The sequence below is a fragment of the Trachypithecus francoisi genome, unplaced genomic scaffold, assembly GCF_009764315.1.
Source record: "Trachypithecus francoisi isolate TF-2019V2 unplaced genomic scaffold, Tfra_2.0 Lachesis_group15, whole genome shotgun sequence".
In the NCBI taxonomy this organism is placed as follows: Eukaryota; Metazoa; Chordata; class Mammalia; order Primates; family Cercopithecidae; genus Trachypithecus; species Trachypithecus francoisi.
Window position 1 is genome coordinate 111,417,567 of NW_022681460.1, and position 20,150 is coordinate 111,437,716.

Below are 20,150 nucleotides of genomic sequence, written 5' to 3' on the forward strand. Positions count from 1 at the left end.
ACATTGCCCCCATTCCCTGGGCACATGCTGGAAAGGGCTTTGCCTGGAGTGTGGTGATGGGGAACACTGGCAGGTCCATGCAGGCCTATAGGAGGAGGCAGGAGTCTGGAAAGAATTCTAAGGACATGCATGTGTGTTGGCAGGGGGATCACTGGAGGATCTGAGAGACGGAGTATGATCTGGCTGCCGTGGAGAATGGGAGGCTGTGAGAGTGGAAGCAGGGGGCCTGTCGTGGCTGCTGGAGTGGTCCAGGTGAGAGGACCCTGCTCTTCCACCCAAATCTGCCCACCCTCTTTCTGTTCCCCTTCTCAATTGCTTAAGCTGGAAACTTGCCACTTTCCACCTGGAAGCGTTTCCTGATACATCCTCTTCCAACACCTAACTCTGTCCCAGCCCCTCTGGAGGTCACTCTCCTGGCTCCTGCACTTCTCTGCAGCACCTGCCACGAGCTGGAGTCACTATTTCTGTACAGTTATTGGAGTATGGCAGTGAATTTTCAGTGTGCCTCCGAATTACCTGGGAACCTCAGTGGAGCCACCTGGGCCCCACTCCGGGACTGAGGAGGCGCTGGGAAATCGGCATTATGAGGTTGCAGCTGGGTCTGGACCAAATGTTAGACCAGGGTTTATGGTCTGAATCTTCAACGAGACTCTAACCTCCAGCAGGGTGTAAGGCAAAAATAAATTCTTTTTGTTGTTATTTGAGATGGAGTCTTGCTCTGTTACCCAGGCTGGAGTGCAGTGGCATGATCTTGGCTCACTGCACCCTCTGACTCCCAGGTTCAAGCAATTCTCTGCCTCAGCCTCCCGAGTAGCTGTGATTACAGGCACCCACCACCACACCCGGCTAATTTTTTTGTTTGAGATGGTTGCTCCTGTTGCCCAGATTGGAGTGCAAAGGCGTGATCTTGGCTCACGGCAACCTCTGCCTCCCAGATTCAAGTGATTCTCCTGCCTCAGCCTCCTGAGTAGTTGGGATTATAGGCATGTGACACCACGCCCGGCTAATTTTGTATTTTTAGTAGAGATAGGGTTTCTCTATGTTGGTCAGGCTGGTCTCAAACTCCCAACCTCAGATGATCCGTCTGCCTCGGCCTCCCAAAGTACTGGGATTACAGGCATGAGCCACCGTGCCCGGGTGGCAAAAATACATTATAAGTCCCCCAACCCACGGAATGGACCATTCTTCTCGGCCAAGGGGATTTCAAAGACACCTAAAAAACTAGTTCAGGCCATAATTGGAAGGAGAGGGTCGGTCATGCCTCGTTATACGCTCCTCCCCTTGGAAATGAGGCACAACTGAGCAGCGTTAACATTATAAAGGAGGTTTTTTAAAATTTATTTATTTATTTTTATTTTTTGGGACGGAATCTTGCTCTGTCACCCAGGCTGGAGTGGGAGTGCAGTGGTGCGATCTTGGCTCACTGCAATCTCTGCCGCCTGGGTTCAAGCAATTCTCCTGCCTCAGTCTCCCAAGTGGTCCCAGCTGTACCACAGGTGCACACCACCACACCCAGGTAAGTTTTTTTTTTTTTTTTTTTTGAGACAGACTTTCACTCTTTTTGCCCAGGCTGGAGTGCAATGGCGCAATATCAGCTCACCGCAACCTTCACCTCCTGGGTTCAAGCGATTCTCCTGCCTTAGCCTCCTGAGTAGCTGGGATTACAGGCATGCACCACCACGCTTCACTAACTTTTTGTATTTTTAGTAGAGACAAAGGTTCTCCATGTTAGTCAGGCTAGTTTTGAACTCCCGACCTCATGTGATCTGCCCGCCTCAGCCTCCCAAAGTGCTGGGATTACAGGCGTAAGCCTAATTTTTGTATTTCGGCCTAATTTTTGTGTTTTTAGTAGAGATAGGGTTTTGCCAATGTTGGCCAGGCTGGTTTCAACCTCCTGACCTCTAGTGGTAAGACCACCTTGGCCTCCTAAAGTGCTGATTATATGCATAAGCCACCACATCAGGCCACCTTTCCAGGTCTTTTTCTGATTCTGAAGAGATTGGCTGAGGGTCTAGGAACTTTTAATGGTTTGAATAGAAAACATCTGCGCAAACATTTGTCATCTATTACCTGTAAGGGTGGGCATCTATGAGACTTCATCTACATAATAAGAACCTTGGCCGGGCGCGGTGGCTCAAGCCTGTAATCCCAGCACTTTGGGAGGCCGAGACGGGCAGATCACGAGGTCAGGAGATCGAGACCATCCTGGCTAACAGGGTGAAACCCCGTCTCTACTAAAAATACAAAAAACTAGCTGGGCGAGGTGGCGGGCACCTGTAGTCCCAGCTACTCGGGAGGCTGAGGCAGGAGAATGGCGTGAACCCGGGAGGCGGAGCTTGCAGTGAGCTGAGATCTGGCCACCGCACTCCAGCCTGGGCGACAGAGCAAGACTCCGTCTCAAAAAAAAAAAAAAAAAAACCTTGGTCTCCACAACCTCTTGCTTTTATTTTTATTTTTTGAGACAGGGTGTGGCTCTGTTGCCCAAGCTGGAGTTCAGTGGCATGAGCTTGGCTCACTGCAACCTCTCCCTCCTGGGCTTAGGCAATCCACCCACCTTAGCCTCCCTTATAGCTGGGATTACAGGCCTCTGCCACCACATCCAATACAGGCATGTTTAGTACAGACAGGGTCTCACCATGTTGCCCACGCGGTCTCCAACTCCTGACCTCAAGCAATTCGACCACCTCGGACTCCCAGTGATGGGATTACAGGCTTGAGCCACCATGCTCGTGCCCACAACCCCTTATCTTCACTCAAGACACTCTTTTTATTAATTCAGGTCTGTAGAACTCTATTTTTTTTTTTTTTTGAGATGGAGTCTCAGCTTTGTAGAACTCAACTTTTATTTATTTATTTATTTTGAGACGGAGTCTCAGCTCTGTCGCCCAGGCTGCAGTGCAAGTGGCACGATCTCAGCTCACTGCAATCTCAGCCTCCCGGGTTCCAGCTATTCTTCCGCCTCCGCCTCCCCAGGAGCTGGGACGACAGGTGCCACCTTGCCTGGCTAATTTTTTGTATTTTAGTAGAGATGGGGTTTCACCATGTTGGCCAGGCTGGTCTCGAACTCCTGACCTCAGACAATCCGCCCACCTCAGCCTCCCAAACTGCTAGGATTACAGGCGTGAGCCACCCCGCTCAGCCAGAACTCAACTCTGAAACAATTGCCAATCAGAAAATTTTTGAATCCACCTATGACCTCTAAGTATTTAAACCTTTGAGTTGTCCTGCCTTTCCACACAGAACTAACCTGTCTTACATGTATTGACTGATGTCTTATGTCTCCCTAAAATGTATGAAACCAAGCAAGCTGTAACCCAAACCACCTTGGGCACAAGTTCTCAGGACCTTTTGAGACTCTGCCTCCCTCCATGCACACTAATATTTGGCTCAGAATAAACTTCCAAATATTTTAGTTTGACTCTTCTCGACAAGGGCAAGAGAAGTGGAATACAGGAATAACCGCAGCTTTCCTAGTGGTGTTGGCTACTGGGTTCACGTTTTGGTGTAGCCAGTCAAGCGTGGAATTCCCTTCCTCATTCGTTTTAGCTTTTTGGCCAGGCTTGGTTTGCAAGAGACTTGCAGAGGCCTATACGGATGGCTGGGATTCACAAAGGTCGCAGAGACGGGAACTGCTTCTTCCCCGACGACGCCTCCACACTCTCGCGTGGATACTGACATCCGCCCCGTTCCAGGAATGCGCACAGCTAGGCTCAGCCGACAAGCGTGGGCCGGGGGCGGCGGGGCCACCTCCCCCAGCTCCGCGCGCAGGCCCCGTCGCCCTTGACAACGCGACCCAAGGTCACAGAGGCCCCGCCCCCAGGCCCGACTGTCCACGCGAGGGGTCGTACCCCGCGACGCGCCAGACCAGGCAGCTGCCCGGACAGCCCGGCGCCCGCCGTGACGTCACCGCCCCGCGCCCGAGGAAGGCCCCGCCCCGCGCGGCCTCGTCCCGTCCCGTCCCATCCTGTTTGGTCCCGCGTGGCTGTGCGCGGCGCTCTGGGAGGACGACATGGCGCGCGAGTTGCGGGCGCTGTTGCTGTGGGGCCGTCGCCTGCGGCCTCTGCTGCGGGCGCCGGCGCTGGCGGCTGCCCCGGGAGGTGAGGGCGGCCTGGCTGGACGGGCAGCGGGCGGGCCGGGCCACGAAGACTGCAGGGGCGTCCCTCCTAGGTGCTCCGGGGCGCGAGGCGCCGGCACCAGCACCTGCTTCACGGGCGTGGGAGGTCCGGCGAGGCCAATATCTGCAGGCGCGTTTCCTTTCGCTCCACTCCTCGCCAGCTCCGGCCGGGCTGCCTTTTTCTCGGCTGCACTCCTCTCGACACCGGTTCCTCGGAGCCTTGAAGGAGGTCGGGGCTGGGGGCGTCGCGGGGTCGGGCGGAGCGGCCGCGGCGTCTTCCCTCTTGGAGCTTCAGGTCCAATCAGGTAGCACACGAGCAGGTGGAGCCGCTGCGGAGCGCGGAGTCTTTGCGGGTGTATGTTGCAGGGAACAGACTCACTCGGGGTGATCGTGCGAGTTCCCTGGATGGTGCTTTACCCCTCCCCGCCCCCCAGTAGCGCACTGACTGTTTATTTGTTAATTCGTTCATTGGACGCACATGTGAGCGCCCGCTCAGTGCCCGGCACAGTACAGGTTCTGGGGACGCCGTAGTGAACAAAACCAACGGCGGTCACCCGGGTTTCCAGAGTAGGTGGACTCGATGTCGTTGACGCAGTGTTGTCCTCGGGGCCTGGAATTGATGGATGCGCCAATAAAAGAGAGAATGACCCTAACCTCTGCTTTCCCAATCTCCACTCGGAGGTAACAGCACTGAACACTTTTGGTCCTTTGGGGCTGTACGCACTGTTACACGTGTAAACATAAATGTCTACGTATAACTGTTTTCACTCTAAAAAGCCTAAACCATGTTTGCATTGTGGTACGTTGTGCTCCAGAAAATTTTAACTCTCCCAGCATTCTTTCCACATCTTTTCAATTCAGTGGACACAGGTCCACGTGCTTTCCAGTGACCACACAGTATTCTGTATGATGGACTTGTCGTTTGCCTAAACATTGTCCTTTTAATGGACGCAATAAAGATTATTTAAGTTTTTAATTTTTATTACAATGCTGCATAGAATGGATGAGTACTTAAATATTTGTTCACGTGTGGTATTTCTTTAGCTTTACATCATTAGAGTTTTAGAACTGATGTTTCAGAGGCTACGCATTTTTGAAATGTTAGCGGATACTGCCAAATTGTCCGAGAAGGCATTATCAATTTATATCCCCATTAGCAGGCATCAAGACTGCCTATTACAAAGATATTTTCTTCAACGCTGAATGGTATGTCTTTTCAAAACCAGTCGCCTATAAAAGCATACCTTGTGACCGGGCGCAGTGGTTCAAGCCTGTAATCCCAGCACTTTGGGAGGCTGAGGCGGGCAGATCAGGAGTTCAAGACCAGCCTGGCCAACATGGTGAAACCCCGTCTCTAATAAAAATACAAAAATTAACTGGATGTGGTGGCACACGTCTGTAATCACAGCCTCTAGGGAGGCTGAGGCCGGAGAATCACTTGAACCCAGGAGGCGCAGGTTGCAGTGAGCTGACATTGCACCACTGCACTCCAGCCTGGGCGACAGAGTGAGTCTCCGTCTCAACAACAAAAATAATAATAATTTTCCCTCAGAAAGTGATGCTGTTGCTTTCTTCTAGCACCGCTGTCTGATCAATTATTTATTTATTTGTTTGATTTTCTTGTCTTTATGAGGTGGGGTTTCACTATGTTGGCCAGGCTGGTCTCAAACACCTGACCTCAAGTGATCTGACGGCCCCGCCCCCCAAAGTGCTGGGATTGCAAGAGTGTGCCACTGTGCCCGGCCAACTGTCCTATTAATTTGGTTCTTGTTTCTTTTGTAGCTGACTTGGGTTTTTTCCTCCTTGGAGGTTGAGGTTTTTTCTCTTTGTCGTTTGTGGTCTCGCGTCCGCAGCTGTTTGTGATTCGTGCTCTGTATCATGCACTGTCACTTACATTTGGAAAATATGTCAGTTTTCAGCTCAGGGACATTTTAATTCTAATTTTTTTTTTTTTTTTTTTTTTTTTTTTTTTTTTGAGACGGAGTCTCGCTCTGTCACCCAGGCTGGAGTGCAGTGGCCGGATCTCAGCTCACTGCAAGCTCCGCCTCCCGGGTCTAGGCCATTCTCCTGCCTCAGCCTCCTGAGTAGCTGGGACTACAGGCGCCCGCCACCTCGCCCGGCTAGTTTTTTTTTTGTATTTTTTAGTAGAGACGGGGTTTCACCGTGTTAGCCAGGATGGTCTCGATCTTCTGACCTCGTGATCCGCCCGTCTCGGCCTCCCAAAGTGCTGGGACTACAGGCTTGAGCCACCGCGCCCGGCCTTTTTTTTTTTTTTGAGATGGAGTCTTGCTCTGTCTCTCAGGCTGGAGTGCAGTGGCGCAGTCTCGGTTCACTGCAAGCTCTGCCTCCCAGGTTCACGCCATTCTCCTGCCTCAGTCTTTGGAGTAGCTGGGACTACAGGCGCCCGCCACCATGCCCGGCTAATTTTTTGTATTTTTAGTAGAGATAGCGTTTCACCGTGTTAGCCAGGATGGTCTCTATCTCCTGAGCTCGTGATCCGCCCGTCTTGGCCTCCCAAAGTGCTGGGATTACAGGCATGAGCCATGGAGCCTGGCCTTAATTCTGTTTATCTCCTTTTTTTCTTTTTTTTTTTGAGACGTTGTCTCTGTACCTTAGGCTGTAGTGCAGTGGCGCAGTCTTGGCTCCCTATAAGCTTCACCTGCTGGGTTCACACCATTCTCCTGCCTCAGCTGCCCGAGTAGCTGGGACTACAGGCGCCCACCACCAAGCCTGGCTAATTTTTTGTATTTTTAGTAGAGACGGGGTTTCACCGTATTAGCCAGGATGGTCTCGATCTCCTGACCTCGTGATCTACCCACCTCGCCCTCCCAAAGTCCTGGGATTATTGGAGTGAGCCACCGTGCCTGGCCCTTGATCTCTTTCTTAATCATCTCTGTCCTCTCGTCCTGGTGCAGTGGTTCAAGCATTCCTCTGCCTGAGTCTAAGAAATGGAACGTGTTCTTGGCAGTCTTCTGTGTTGCAGATGCCCTTGCCATTGTCACCTGTGTGGATGAGTGGGCAGGTAAATTGTTTGAATTGATTGAATGATGAGTGAATTTAGCTAAGACAATACTTGTCTTGTGCAACAGAGGAGAAAGAATGGTTTAGGCAGATCTACCTACATAGAAAATCCAGACTTCTCGAATTTTTTTTCTCTTGGGAAAGTGTTTCCAGGTTCTAGCATGTGCCTGGCCTCGCTTGTATACGTCTTGTATCTGTGGAATCCTCTCGCCCATGCTGCCCTACCTCACTCACCCATGAGCTCAGCCCTCTTACCCTTTCAGGCCTCACTGACCCCTGACACTGCCAGGCCCAGTCACTTGTCCTCAGAATATCTTGTCTTTTTTTTTTTTTTTTTTTTTTTGCAAGACGGAGTTTTGCTCTGTTGCCCAGGCTGGAGTGCAGTGGTGCAACCTCTGCTCACCGCAACCTCCGCCTCCTGGGTTCAAGCGATTCTCCTTCCTCAGCCTCCCGAGTAGCTGGGACTACAAGCAGGTGCCACCACACCCAGCTAAGTTTTGTATTTTTAGTAGAGATAGGGTTTCACTATGCTGGTTAGGGTGGTCTCGAACTCATGACCTTGTGATCCATTCGCCTCAGCCTCCCAAAATGCTGGGATTACAGGCATGAGCCACTGTGCCTGGCCTACCCTCAGAATATTTCTGTGAGGGGTGGGCTAGGATCTTTGCTTGTGCACTTTATATTTGTCATTTTTGCCCGTAACAGTTTATTCAACAAATACATTTCAGAGGCCCCCTGAGTCTTCAAAGAAAATGTGACCCTGCTGTCTGGGTCATAGGTGACTGCTGGGCAGTGTACCAGGGCCATCTTGGTGGCCTGGACAGCACATTAGGGAATGCAGAAATGATAGCCGCTTGCCTCAGGGTAAGTTTCACAGATGAGGAGCGATTTGGGCCACGTCTGCAAGGGTGTTTGCACTGGAGCGAAGGGAGCAGCCTCCGTGTCTGGGAAGCTGCAGGCGCAGGGGTAAGGAGATGGCTCTGAATAATTGGTTTGACGAAAGACTTGCGAGAGTGTGCAGAAGGGATGGTGAATGAGGCTAGCAGTTGTGTCTTTTCTGTCAGATACAAGCTTATGGGTAGGAGCCTCGTCCTACAGTCCTCAGGACAGTCACAGAGCCAGTCCTGGGCCTGGTGTTTGGGGAGTCCAGCCACGTGGTCCTTGGAGGTCCACACACTATAAACCACCATGAGACCTTTTTGTCGGAGCTCCAACTGTCAGAAGTGTCAGATGTGCCAGTAGAAGGGTGAGGCTGCCTCCTAAAGGAGAGGGAAGGCCTGGAAAGATCAACAGCCGATGTCGTCTCCCAAAACAAACATGATTTTGTGGTCAGGCAGGTAAGGCGACTGGTTGGTCATTTTGCATGACCAGGTGACTGCCACGATCACCCAGGGCGCCGAGCCCCATCTCTTGGTCGTGTCAGATGCTCTTGTTTTCGTGAAATTGCCAGAACATGACTGTGAGGCAACCACGATAGGACTGGTTGGTGCAGGCGTCAAGGTCGTGGGCGTTTCGTTCTCTGTAAGCTGGAGCCTTTGCTGGAATTCCTGTCTTGGAAATGAGAGTTGTAAGAGTAGGTGAGCTGCCGGCGCCAGGAAGGTCAGGAGAGCTGGTTTCCTCATGTTGCTCAGGGCTCAAGCACTGGCGAGTTTCTTTCATCTTCCAGAAAGAGCCTGACCTGGACCACGCTCCTGCGGGCGGCGCCTGCCTGCTGCGCCCTCCTCTTCAGCGCTTATTTTGTTGACCGGTTTTGCCTCCTCTCTCTGCTCTCCCTTTGTTTGGAGACTGTGCTGTTTGATTTCCATGTCTTGTGTGCTGCACCCTTCAGGAGAATTCAGGTGAATTTCTAGTGCTCTCCGGCCGTTCTTTTCAGAGTGGAGGGGAGAAGTGCTTGCTGGTCAGATGCCACTGTCTCTGTGAAACAGCTCTTTGTGTTGCTGAGATGACACTAGAGGTGTAGCGTCCACGACACCTTTGTCGTCTGAATAAGCCGTGGTGCTGGCACTTAGACGGCAGAGGAAAGTGTGGCCCAGCTGCCCAAGACCACGAGGAGGACCTTCAGTTTGGTTAGGACCAGGGGGACTGAGTTATCTGAGTGCCTGAAAAAGAACACATCCGCCGGGCACGGTGGCTTTTGTCTGTAATCCCAGCACTTTGGGAGGCGGAGGTGGGTGAATCACTTGAGTTTGAGACCAGCCTGGTCAACATGGAGAAACCCTGTCTCGACTAAAAATACAAAGAAATTAGCCAGGGTGGTGGCAGGCGCCTGTAATCCCAGCTACTTGGGAGGCTGAGGCAGGAGAATTGCTTGAACCTGGGAGGTGGAGGTTGAAGGTTGCAGTGAGCCAAGATTGTGCCACTGCACTCCCTCCTGGGCGACAGTGCAAGACTCCATCTTGGAAACAAACACATCAATCCAAATGTAAGCGATCAGCAAAGCGTTTATTAGTTACTGGGTGAGTAGTTGGCCTAAGCTAAGACAAAAGAGAAATCCCCAAGTATTTTGCTACCCCTTGGCAAGAAGGGAGGGAATGCAGCTTGTGGGGGTGGTGGTGGGGTGAGGGAGGGTGTCAAGTTGATAAGAAAACTGCAGAAAAATAAACATTTACTCCTGCCGCCCATGTCAGTAAATAACATGTGACAAAGGCGAGTTCCATGAAAGAGGCTGTTACTGAGGCCAGTGATACTTGCTTGTCTCAAAATACTGATATCTTTTTTTTTTTTTTGAGACACATTCTTACTGTTGCCGGGCTGGTGTGCGGTGGCATGATCTCAGCTCACTGCAACCTCCGCCTCCTGAGTTCAAGCAATTCTCCTGCCTCAGCCTCTCAAGTAGGTGGGCCTACAGGTGCCCGCCACCATGGCCAGCTAATTTTTGTGTTTTTAGTAGAGATGGGGTGTCACCATGTTGGGCAGGATGGTCTCAATCTTTTGACCTTTTCATCTTTCTGCTTTGGGCTCCCAAAGTGCTGGGATTACAAATGTGAGCCACCACCCAGCAGTTGGGGCCAGACAAAGAATCTTGATAGTGATTGAAAATGTATCCATTCCCACTCAAACGAGGTAAAAAGTGCTTTTAGGTTCAAAGCCAGAGAATGTTCATGGATTGCGTTTTTGGTACCACAGGTGTAGCCAGTTAGAACTTTTATACCACCATCCTGCTTAGTCCTGCTGAAGACCTGCCTTCTGCTAGGAAGCTGCTTTTGCTTAGTGCACAGAGTGGCTTCCCTGTAGTTTCATAGCATTTAACAAAATACCTTTCAGGGAGTTTGTGGTGTGGCCGGTTATTTCTGCTAAAACCACTAGGTATTACTATAAAAGCTGTAGCTTAGAGAAACAGTATCTACTTGCGGGAGTATTACTGCCACCAGTTTTTTTTTTTTTTTTTTAAAGACAGTCTTGCTCTGTTGCCTACGCTGGAGTGCGGTGGCATGAACTCGGCTCACTGCAACCTCTGCCTCCCGGGTTCAAGCAATTCTCCTGTCTCAGCCTCCTGAGTAGCTGGGGCCACAGGCACGCACCATTGTGCCTGGCTAATTTTTGTATTTTTTTAGTTGAAGCAGGGTTTCGCCATGTTGGCCAGGCTGGTCTTGAACTCCTGACCTTGTGATCTGCCTGCCTCAGCCTCCTAAAGTGCTGGGATTACAGGTGTGAGCCATTGTTCCCAGCCGTGCCATTGGCTTTTTAACCAGGTGAATTCCTGTAGATGAGGTAAATTGAAAGGATGTGTAGCTGAATCATCGGTTTTAAAAGAATGGTTCAGTTACGTAATAGCCATATAATTAAGAAATGTGGTTAGAAAGTAAAAAATTGGCCAGTCCTGGTAGCTCATGCCTGTAATCCCAGCACTTTTGGGGCTGCGGTGGGAGCATCCTGTGAGTATAGGAGTTTGAGACCAGCCTGGGTAACCTAGGGAGACCTCCAACTACCTAAAACACCATTTTTTTTTCAATTAGCTGGGTGTGCCTATGGTCCCAGCTACAAGACTGAAGTGGGAAGCTCGCTTAAGCCCTTGAAGCCTACAATCTGGGTGACAGAGCGACAGTATCTCAACAATATATATATATATATGAAATTAATTTTAAGATAGCTAAATTAAATGCCATATTAAAGAAGAGCAGGAGGCTATACAGCAGTGCTGCTGAGAACAAGATAGAAGGGCATGGGTCCTAATGTAACTGTATGTGTCAGGTTAGTGATACGCTCCTTGAAGGAGAAGTTAAGACAGCACGTTGCCGTGTTAGTTCACGCTTGCCAGTATTTCAGCATTTGTCAGGCAATGGAATGTTCAAGCGAATTTTCCATGAGGCTGACTTGAAAACATTTCGTTTTATGTTATCATGAGAAGTCTTTCTGAAACACTTCATCATTACATGGCCCATAACTGAACCTTGCTTTGATGTTTTCAGGGTCATTATTATGGGTGTTAATTTTTGGTCTTCTGTTTTAATACATAGGCTCCCATTGAAATGTGAAGAATCCTTTGTCTGTAAAGTGTCCCCACATCAAAACTGCATTGTAACTGTTTATTTTTGGCCTCTCTTACTGTGGCCTTAACTTGCAGGCTTGTCTGGAGCGGTGTTCTCTCCTTTCAGATGTGACTGGGAAACTTGTTAGCATCACATTGTTAAAAAGAGAGAGATGGATTTCATGTGGGGCTAGTCGTCCTTCATGACCAAAGCTTAGCGTGAGGGCTTCAGGCCCGTATTTTGAGTGTTCCAGGGCGCCCTTTCCCTTTTTGTTCTTTTTCTTTATGTTTGAGGAGTTATGTTTCCCGATGAATGAAGTATCAATATATCATAGAGAACGGGTAGACCAGGTTCTGGAACACAGGAAGCCCCAAGAAGCAGTGAGTGTTGAAAATGCCAGAGCTAAGAACGCAGACATTCGTGAGGGAATACAGGTCTTCCTGTCCAGAATGCTGACGTGCTTAAGAAGCTTCTCATCAGGTGCTGTGGCTCACACCTGTAATCCCAGCACTTTGGGAGGCTGAGGCGGGCAGATCACCTGAGGTTGGGAGTTCGAGACCAGCCTGACCAACATGGAGAAACCCTGTCTCTACTAAAAATACAAAATTAGCCGGGTGTGGTGGTGCATGCCTGTAATCCCAGGTACTCGAGAGGCTGAGGCAGGAGAATCGCTTGAAACCAGGAGGCAGAGGTTGTGGTGTGCCGAGATGGTACCACTGCACTCCAACCTGGCAGCAAGAGCGAAACTCGTCACACACACACACACAAAAGAGAGAAACAAAGGTAAACTGGGAAGGGACCTTGTGTAATCTTCCATACCTTGCGTTTTCCACTTATATTCTGGGGTTTGTTTCCTATCGCCACAGAGCTCTAGTATTCCACAGTGTGGATTTTCGTAATTTATGTAACCCTCTCATGGTGGACATTTAGGTTGTTGCTGACTTTCCCCAAAATCACAGACGGCATTGCCACCAGTTTCTCACACCTTCACCGATGCTAGAATGACAGTATTCACAACATCTCTGTCAATCTGGTAGTGAAAATGCTATCTTGTTTTAAAGTGTATTTCCTTCCTTAAGAATGTGGTAAAACATCTTTTTCTGGAATGTAAAGGCATTGATGTTTCTTGTTTTTGTGAATGGCTATTTTTCTCTTGGACCAATGGCCTTTTTCTTTTTTTTTTCTTTTTTGAGACAGAGTTTTGCACTCGTCGCGCAGGCTGGAGTGCAGTGGCAGAATCTCAGCTCACCACAACCTCTGCCTCCTGGGTTCAAGTGATTCTCCTGCCTCAGCCTCCCGAGTAGCTGGGATTACAGGCATGCGCCACCACGCCCAGCTAATTTTTGTACTTTTTTTGTTTGTTTGTTTTAAGTAGAGACGGGGTTTCACCATGTTGCCAGGGTGGTCTCAATCTCTTGACCTCGTGATACGCCCACCTCAGCCTCCCAAAGTGCTGGGATTACAGGTGTGAGCCACCGCGCCCTGCCGACCTTTCTCTTATAGGTGATTTGTAAGTGGTCTTGGTGTATTAAGGAAAGTAGACCTTGGTACATTAACTGAAACTAGTGAGTTTAAGATTCTTTTAACATTAAATTTAATTACATAATTTTGTTTTTTTGAGATGGAGTCTCGCTCTGTCGCCCAGGCTGGGGTGCAGTGGCATGATCTTGGCTCACTGCAAGCTCCGCCCCCTGGGTTCACACCATTCTCCTGCTTCAGCCTTCTGAGTATCTGGGACTATAGAGGCCCGCCACCAGGCCCGGCTAGTTTTTTTGTATTTTTAGTGGAGACAGATTTTCACCGTGTTAGCCAGGATGGTCTCAATTTTCTAACCTCGTGATCTGCCTGTCTCGGCCTCCCAAAGTGCTGAGATTAGAGGCATGAGACAACACGCTTGTCCTTTTAAATAATTTTTGAAAATTGAGACAGAGTCAGGCCGGACATGGTGGCTCAACCCTGTAATTCCAGCACTGTGGGAGGCTGAGGCGGGCGGATCGTGAGGTCAGGAGATTGAGACCATCCTGGCTAACATGGTGAAACTTCATCTCTACTAAAAATACAAAAAATTAGCCGGGTGTGGTGGTGGGCACTTGTAGTCCCAGCTGCTCGGAAGACTGAGGCAGGAAAATGGTGTGAACCCGGGAGGCAGAGCTTGCAGTGAGCCGAGATCGCGCCACAGCACCCCAGCCTGGGCAACAGAGCGAAACTCCGTCTCAAAAAAAAAAAAAAAAAAAAATTGAGACGGAGTCTGACTCTGTTTCCTGGGCTGGAGTGCAGTGGCGCCATGTCATGTCACTGCAGCCTGCCCCTCCCGAGGTCAAGCAGTCCACTCGCCTCAGCCTTGCAAGTAGCCGGGATTATAGGCACGCGCCACCATGCCCAGCTAGTTTTTATTTATTTATTTATTTATTTATTTATTTATTTATTTCGAGATGGAGTCTCACTGTGTCGCCCAGGCTGGAGTGCAGTGGCGCGATCTTGGCTCACTGCAGCCTCCACCTCCCAGATTCAAGTGATTGGCCTGCCTCAGCCTCCCGAGTAGCTGGAACTGCAGGTGCTGCCACCATGCCCAGCTAATTTTTGTATTTTTAGTAGAGATGGGGTTTCACCATATTGGTCAGGCTGGTCTTGATCTCCTGACCTCGTGATCCATCTGCCTCAGCCTCCCAAAGTGTTGGGATTGTAGGCATGAGCCACCGCTCCTGGCCATCTGGCTAATTTTTTTTTTTGTATTTTTAGTAGAGACAGGCTTTCGCCATGTTGGCCAGGCTAGTCTCAAACTCTTGACCTCAGGGGATCCACCCGCCCCAGCTTCTCAAAGTGCTGGGATTATGAGCCCCGGCACTAAATTCTATTTTAGAGACAGGGTGTTGCTTTGTCACCCAGGCTTGAGTGCAATTGTGCGATCCTGGCTCACTGCAGGCCTGACCTCCTGGACTCAAGTGATCCTCCTGCCTCATCCTCTTAAGTAGCACGTGCCACCATGCCTGGCTAATTTAAAAAAATTTTTTTAGAGATGGGGTGCCACTATATTGTACAGGCTTGTCTTGAACTCCTGGCCTCAAGTGATCCTCCTACTTCTGCCTGCCAAAGTACTGGGATTACAGGCAAGAGCCATTGTGCCTGGCCCCCAATTTTTTTCTTAATGTGTTTGTCTTTTTTTTTTTGAATCGGAGTCTCACTCTGTCTGTTGCCCAGTCTAGAGTGCAGTGATCTTGGCTCACTGCAGCCTTTGCTTCCCGAGTTCAAGCAAGTCTCCTGCCTCAGCCTCCCGAGTAGCTGGGATTACAGATGCCTGCTACCACGCCCGGCTAGTTTTTGTATTTTTGGTAGAGACGGGATTTCATCATGTTGGCCAGGCTGGTCTCGAACTCCTGACCTCAAGTGATCCACCCGCCTCAGCCTCCCAAAGTGCTGGGATTATAGGCGTGAGCCACCTCACCTGGGCGTTTGTCTTTTGACTTAAATTTTTATGTAGTCCTTATATTTATGGCCTTTTGGGTTATATATTTTGTTTAGAAAGATTTCATCTTAAATGGTTTTTTTTTTTTTTTTTTTAACTCAAGATGCCTGGCATCATTAGCCATTTAGGAACTGCAAAGCAAAACCACAGTGAGTTAGTACTTCCTACCCACGAGGGTGGCTATAGTTACACATTAAAGAAACAACAACAACAACAAAAATAGGTGATACTAAATGGATAACTAGGATGTGGAAAAATCAGAACCCTTCCACGCTGCCGGTGAGAATGTAAAATGGTGCAATCTCTGCAGGAAAACATGGTGGCAGCTCCTCGAACAGTGAAACCGATTACCATATGACCCTACAGCTCTACCCAAGGCACATGCCTTGTAGACATGAAAACATGTCCACAGAACAGCTTACACATGAATGTTCATGCTAGCATTATTCATAATAACCCAAAAATGAAAGCAATCTGAAGATCCATCAGAAGGTGGAAACGAGGCTGGGTGTGGTAGCTCATGCCTGTGATCCCAGCACTTTGGGAGACCAAGGCAGGAGGATTGCTTGAGGCCAGGAGTTGAATGCCAGCCTGGACGATATAGTGAGACTCCATCTCTACAAAACATTTTAAAAAATCGCTGGGTGTGATGGCACGTGCCTGTGGTCCCAGACACTCGGGAGGCTGAGGTCAGGGAACTGCTCGAACCCGGGAGTTTGAGACTACGTTGAGCTATGATTGTGCCACTGCACTTCAGCCTGGTCAAAGAGCAAGACCCTGTCTCAAAAAAAAAAAAAAAAAAGTGGAAATGGGCCAGGCATGGTGCGCACTTCTAATCCCAGCTGCTTGGGAGGCTGAGGTGGGAGGATCACTTAAGCCTACCAATTGGAGACTACCATGCACCATGACGGTGCCTGTAAACAGCTACTGCACTCCAGCTAACACAGTGAGACCCTCCGCCCGCCGGCAAAACAAAAGTTACAGCAAAAAGTTGGAAGCTGGGCCAGGTGCAGTGGCTCATGTCTGTGATCCTAGCACTTTGGGAGGCTAAGGTGGGTGGATGACTTGAGGTCAGGAGTTCAAGATTAGCCTGGCCAACATGGCAAAACCTGTCTCTACTAAAAATGCAAAAATTAACTGGGTGTGGTGGTGGGTACCTCAGCAGGAGCATCACTTGACCCTGGGAAGTGGAGGTTGCGGTGAGCAGAGATTACACCACTGCAGAGTGAGACTCCGTCTCAAAAAATAAAAGATTGGGCGCAGTAACTCAGGCCTGTAATCCCAGCACTTTGGGAGGCCAAGGCAGGCCGGTCACCTGAGGTCAGGAGTTTGAGACCAGTCTGGCCAACATGGAGAAACCCCGTCTCTACTAAAAAAAAAAAAAACCGGTTGTGGTGGCACAGGCCTATAATCCCAGCTACTCGGGAGGCTGAGGCAGGAGAATCGCTTGAACCCGGGAGGCAGAGGTTGTGGTGAACCGAGATCCCACCACTGCACTCCAGCCTGGCAGTGAGAGTGAAACTCCGTCTCAGAAAAAAGGTGGAAGCCACCCAGTTGCCCATAATCGGATGAATGGAAAAAATCGTCTATACAGTGGTGTGCTCTTCAGCTACGAAAAGGAATGAGATGCTGGTGCATGCTAGATGTGGATGAACCCCAAAGCCTTTATGCTAAGTCAAAGAAGCCAGACAAAAGACCATATATTGTATGATTGTGTTTCTTTGAGGTGCCCAGAAAAGGCAAATCCATAGAGACAGACATAGTTGAGTTGTTGCCGAGAGCTGGTGGGAGAGGGAAAAGAGAGTGAGCATGAGTGGCTTTAGGGCTTCTTTTTGGGGTGATAAAAATGTTCTGTAGTTGGCTGGGCGCAGTGGCTCACGCCTGTAATCCCAGCACTTTGGGAGGCCGAGGTGGGCAGATCACGAGGTCAGGAGATCGAGACCGTGCTGACTAACATGGTAAAACCCCGTGTCTACTAAAAAAAAAAGTACAAAAAATTAGCCGGGTGTGGTGGTGGGCACCTGTAGTCCCAGCTACTCGGGAGGCTGAGGCAGGAGAATGGCGTAAACCCGGGAGGCGGAGCTTGCAGTGAGCTGAGATCCGGCCACTGCACTCCAGTCTGGGCGACACAGCGAGACTCCGTCTCAAAAAAAAAAAAATCTGTAATTAGTGGTCGTGGCTGTATACCTTTGTGAATATACTAAAACCACTGAATTGTGCACTTTAAATGGTGAATTATATGGCAGATATATCTCAATAAAGTTATTAAATCTTTCATGTTTTCTTTCAGTACTTTTAGCTTTTATTTTTACTTCTATGGCCCATCTGGAATTCATTTTCACTTAAGAAGTGAAGGTGGGAATTACAAAAAAACAAAAAACAGAGGTTGGTCTTGCTGTGTTGCCCACGCTGATCTAGAACTCCTCCTGGCCTCAAGTGATCCTCCCAACTTGGCCTTCCAAAGCACTGGGGTTACAAACATGAGCCCCTGTGCCCTGCTGGAAATGAATTTAAAATCTTTTTCATTTTTACTTTTTGAGAGTTGGGGGGTCTCACTATGTTACCTAGGCTGGCTTCCAACTCCTGAGCTCAAGGGATCCTCCTCCTGCCTGGATCTCCCTCCCAAAGTGCTGGGCTTACAGGTGTGAGCAGCCATGCCTGGTCTGGAAATTTATGTTAATAGTGTAGCTTTATATTAATGTTCTTTAATATTTGATAGTATTTCTTCACTGTTTTCAAAATTTCCTTGGCTATTTATGTACACTAACTTTTCCATATGAATTTTAGAATGAGAATAGTTTAAAAATATATTTGACATTTTGTAAATGTGTTTATGTTTCTGGTAAGTTTGTAAGTGTTTTTTATAATGCAACGTTTTGTTTTGAGACAGAGTCTCACTCTCGCCTAGGTTGGAGTGCAGAGATGGGATCTCAGCTCAGTGAGCCTCCACCTCCCAGGTTCAAGCGGTTGGTTTCCCGAGTAACTGGGATTACAGGTGTGCACCCCCATGCCCAGCTAATTTTTGTATTTTTAGTAGAGATGGGGTTTCACCATGTTGGCCAGGCTGATCTCTAATTCCTGACCTCAGCTGATTCGCCTGCCTTGGCCTCCCAAAGGGCTGAGATTACAGGCATGAGCCGCCTCGCTCGGCCTGTAGTGTTAACTTTTGTAAATAGTTTTATTTTTTATTTTTTTTGTTGAGACGGAGTCTCGCTCTTTCGCCCAGGCTGGAGTGCAGTGGCGCGATCTCAGCTCACTGCAAGCTCCGCCTCCCGGGTTTACGCCATTCTCCTGCCTCAGCCTCCCGAGTAGCTGGGACTACAGGCGCCCGCCACCTCGCCCGGCTAGTTTTTTTTTTTTAGTGGAGACGGGGTTTCACCGTGTTAGCCAGGATGGTCTCGATCTCCTGACCTCGTGATCCGCCCTTCTCGGCCTCCCACAGTGCTGGGATTACAGGCTTGAGCCACTGCGCCCGGCCTATAGTTTTATAAGTAGGGTATTTTGTAGATAGACTATTGATATATATAGTCCAATATGCAAACGGTAGAGAGGTATGTCTGATGAAAAGCCCATCTGCCACTGACATGCCTCAGACACCAGCCCTCCTGGTGGCAAGTCCATTAGCCAGTTTTTGGGTGTCCTTGCAGAGATCTGCCTGGCATATGAAAATAGCCGTGCATGCGCGCATCACATAAACATTCTGTGTATGCATTTGAACAGCATGATCATGTGTGCAAACTGCTGTTCTACCTCTAGTTTTTTTTCTTTGTGTTAGAGGTAATTCAGCATCAGCAAACGTTACACAGCGTTGCCCCATTTCTCTCTGATGCTTTCCAAGTGTTAGGTAATGTCTGTAGTTTACTTATTAGCCTTCTGCCTGTGAGCGTGTGGTGTATGTAACAATCTTAAGTGGGTTATTCAATGGCAGTCCTTGGCCCTAGTAGTGTTTCAAAGTTTTCTTAAAGATCTTGCCAAAGACGAAAAAAAAGGAAGGATTTTGCAGCTTTCTTGGTAAATGCATTATGCATTCTTAATTGTTTAGTTTTTGTTCCTGGGGTCTCATGTCGTATTTTCTAACTAGTGTTCTGTATATAGGATGGTTGTTGAGTTTTGTATTCTGCCATCTTACTGAATGCTTTTTTTTTTTTTTTGAGATGGAGTGTCACTCTTGTTCCCCAGGCTGGAATGCAGTGGCACCATCTCGGCTCACCACAACGTCTGCCTCCCAGATTCAAGCGATTTTCCTGCCTCGGCCTCCCAAGTAGCTGGGATTACAGGCATGTGCCACCACACCTGGCTAATTTTCTATCTTCAGTAGAGATGGAGTTTCTCCTTGTTGGTCAGGCTGGTCTCAAACTCCCGACCTCAGGCGATCTGCCCACCTCAGCCTCCCAAAGTGCTGGGATTACAGGCATGAGCCACCACACCCAGCTTTTCTTATTTCTTTTAAAGACAGGATCTCGCTTTGTCACCCAGGCTAGAGTGCAGTGGTGTGATCTCAGCTCACTGCAGCCTTTACCCTCTGGGCTCAAGTGATCCTTCCGCCTCAAGTACCCCAAGTAGCTGGAACTACAGGTGCGTGCCACCATGTCCACCTAGGTTTTTGTATTTTGGGTAGGGATGGGGTTTCACCAGTTTGCCCAGTCTGTTCTCAAGCTCCTGGGCTCAAATGATCTGCCTGCCTCAGCCTCTTAGAGTGCTGGGATTACAGGTTTGAGCCACTGTACTAGGCCTTATTCTTTAAAATAATCTCCCTCTTGAAAAATGAAAGTCTTTTCTCAAAAAACTTCTTCCCAGGTCTGTGAGGCAGCACAGTGGCCCCTTCTGGCTCTCATCTTGTACCTCGTCCTTGTTTGCCTCTAGCATGGGACCTTCTCTGTGTCCGTGCTTCAGGACCCCTCCCTCTGTCTTTGCTGGGTCCACTTAGCCTGGTCATTGGGCCTTGGCTCCTGAGAGGCCCTTAGACTGAATTCCTCATCCCATGTGTCCATACCAGCTTTCACGTGACCTCAACATTGACAGCAGGGAAAACATTAGCACTTTTGTGACAGTGTCATATTTTTTTGCACCCCCTGAGATGGCG

General features: G+C 49.2%; 1 protein-coding gene across 1 annotated transcript in view; it reads left to right on the top strand.

The window, feature by feature from the left end:
• Nucleotides 1–3,911: 3,911 nt before the first annotated feature.
• TRAP1 (TNF receptor associated protein 1) overlaps nt 3,912–20,150 on the top strand; it is a 71,726-nt gene continuing 55,487 nt past the window's right edge. Inside the window, exon 1 of the mRNA XM_033235919.1 lies at nt 3,912–4,097. Within this exon, the coding sequence (XP_033091810.1) occupies nt 4,010–4,097 (88 nt within the window). The 5' untranslated portion in view covers nt 3,912–4,009. The remainder of the gene's footprint in view (nt 4,098–20,150) is intronic.